The sequence below is a fragment of the Arachis hypogaea genome, chromosome 1 (genome assembly GCF_003086295.3).
Source record: "Arachis hypogaea cultivar Tifrunner chromosome 1, arahy.Tifrunner.gnm2.J5K5, whole genome shotgun sequence".
Lineage (NCBI taxonomy): Eukaryota > Viridiplantae > Streptophyta > Magnoliopsida > Fabales > Fabaceae > Arachis > Arachis hypogaea.
The window spans coordinates 60,313,621-60,316,511 of NC_092036.1; the positions used below are offsets into that span (position 1 = coordinate 60,313,621).

Consider the following 2,891-nt stretch of genomic DNA (forward strand, 5'->3'; position numbering starts at 1 on the left):
TTATACTATAGTATCTAAATTATATTCCATTCATTGAGTCAAGCACACAATTACAGAACCCTAATGAAGCTCCAATCTCTTAATCTTCAGTTCTTTACAAATAAAAGCAAATAAGCATACACAAAAATAAGCATTAACCATAGAAATCCACAAACACCTCATAATCTATTCAATTAATCCATCATCCAATTCGTGAGCGGGATTAAACCACCCTCCTCATCGTGGGCGGGACAAGACCATCATTCCTACAACATCACATCGCAACTATAAACAAGTGGGATAAAATCAACGTCTTTACCCGATGCAGGTGCCAAATCAAATACGCAAGTGTGACAAAACCCACGACCTTGCCAATTCGGTTTTAGACCACATTCATTCAAAATCATTCACTCAAATCCAATATTGAGATGCAAAAATGAAATGAATTGTATATTGTATTGTATTATATATATATATATATATATATATATATATATATATATATATATATATATATATATATTCCGGAATACCAGAGTAGTACATAATAAATTACATTAGGTATAATATTAAGTATTATTGGGTATATTGAATATTTCAGGAGCATAATAGTATATTTGGACAATCTTCATAGATGAAACTTACCAATTTTGCATGACCTATCCAATATCATATATCCATTTTCATCTCCAGCACACTTAAAATAAATAAATGCACAAATAAAATGGTTAACCAAGTTGCAGATATGTTATACACACATAGAAAAAAAGCTCATAGGACATTTTGGTTAGTCTGGTTCATATTCATTGCATCTCATTGTGAACCCAATTTCCCAATAGAAAAAAAAAAACACATATTTAGGTATATATCAAGCAACATTGTATTGTATTGTACAGAATTGAGAGGAGTTATAACAAAAATCATAAGGTGCACATTTGATCTGATTTTATTATTAAATCTCATACATTGAGTTTGATGTCACCCAAATCAAGCTGAGCAGCAATCTCCTCAAGCTGCTTCTTGACGCTCATATCAATCAACTTCGATCCAGAATTACCATACCTAACAGTAAACCCAGCCACCAGGCTCGGGTCAATAACTGTCTTGATTCTAACGTTCTTAGCCCCCGTTAGCTTCTGCACCTGCTTCGCGATCTGTGCTAAGTGCTGCGACTCGAGCTTCACCACCGAGCTCACCACCGCCATTTCCGTATCTGTGAGCGTGTTGTACACGAATTCATACTCCTTCGCAATCTCCTTCACCAGCCCAATGCGCTTCGCATCGACCAGAATGTTCAGGAAGTTGCGCGTGTGGGATTGGAAGCTTGATGACGTGGCAATTTCATCGACGAGATTCTTCTTCCGTTCGGCATCTACGGTTGGGTTGGCGAAGAATTTGAACACCTGTGGATCGGAGAAGATTTCATCGATTTTCTCGATGTCGGTTGTGGTGGCGTCAAGGGTGTTGTTGGATTTGGCGACGTCGGCGAGGGCGAGGGCGTAGCTTGCGGCAGCGGTGGAGACCATGCGGGCGCCGAGGGCTCCGGCGGAGCGGCGGGGGCGGGTGAGTTTGAGGGAGAGGGAGGGGAAGGTAGTAGTGGAGAGGGAGAGGTTGAGGATGGGTTTTGGGTGGGTGAGGAGGGATCTTGGGGTTTGGATGGAAGGGAATGAGGCTGTAGTGGTGGTGTGAAGTGACGCCATTGTGGTTGTTGGATTGAGAAAAATGAAAAAATTAGTGAGGGATTTGAGAAGAAGGGTTTTTCTTTTTTTTTTTTTTTTTCTTTTGGGTTTTGGGTGGGATTTAGTGGTGGGCGATTGCGGCAGCTTGGAGCCTCTTGTTCTCGGATAAGATAATTGGCTATTACCAATACGTGGACATGATTTGGTGGTGGAAGGGGGTCTGCTTTTGTGTGGGTGGATCGTGCATGTTACATAAATCAAGAGCTACCATACTTTGAGCCTTTTTAGTTCTATCTAAATTCTCCTAGTTTAGACTAAACTAACATAAATAAACATGAAAAATATAAAAGAAAGAGAGACGATAGGAGGTTACAGCTTGGCACTTTTTATTACAAAATTGTTTGGAAGATAATAAAAATATTAAAGAAAGTAAAATGGTAAGAGATTAATATCTTTTATCATAAAATTATTTGGGAGATAATAAAAATTAGGTGATGAAAAATATTAAAAGGTTATTAAAATTTATTATTTTTGGTAATTAACTAGTCATTAATATTTAAAAATATGAGATAAAGTATGCTGAATTACTAAAAAAATTGAATTGATTACTAAGCAATGGTTAAAAATACTAAATTTTAATGACTTTTAATATTTTTTTGGATGATATTATATGTATAAATATTTTTATAATTAAATTTAATTAAATTAATACAAACAAAAAAAAATACACATATTCATCAGGTGATTTTTTTTATTCGTACTTTTTTAGTATAAAAATTTTGGTACAGAACATACAAATATTGTTATAAAACACAGTCTTACACATAGCACAAAAATTTTGTATATAACACATAAATTTATAAATATAATACATAAATTTTTTTACATAACATAAATTTATTAATAAAAATATTCAAAATTTTTGTTTATTTTATATTTGTTAATTATTATTGAAATAAATAAATATTTTTAAATACAATAAATATATAATTATAAATATTAAGTTAAATAAGATAATTTTATATTATTGATTTCCTAACATTATTTTTATACTAATATTAAAAAAATTCGCACATACAGGGGAGGGGTGAGTATTTAAATTTATATATTCAATAAAAATGAGTTGACCCGCATGTCTATGCAAGCAAAGAAATAAAATTTTGTTATAATAATATTTAGAAGATAATAAAAAATTAATTTAAATAATTTAAAATTAATTTATTTAATATTTAT

General features: G+C 32.8%; 1 protein-coding gene across 2 annotated transcripts; it reads right to left on the minus strand.

The window, feature by feature from the left end:
* On the minus strand, positions 1–1,954 carry LOC112805237 (ATP synthase delta chain, chloroplastic). Of its 2 annotated transcripts, none has more exons than XM_025847646.3 (2): positions 945–1,954; positions 1–245 (listed from the first exon to the last, which is right to left on the minus strand). In XM_025847646.3, the coding sequence occupies exons 1-2, from the start codon at positions 1,677–1,679 to the stop codon at positions 240–242; spliced, it is 741 nt and encodes a 246-aa protein (XP_025703431.1). In that variant the 5' UTR covers positions 1,680–1,954; the 3' UTR covers positions 1–239. The 2 variants fall into 2 exon arrangements, with proteins under 2 accessions (XP_025703431.1, XP_072054679.1); XM_072198578.1 differs by lacking the exon at positions 1–245 and adding an exon at positions 569–676 and having other exon boundaries at positions 945–1,902.
* Positions 1,955–2,891: the final 937 nt, after the last annotated feature.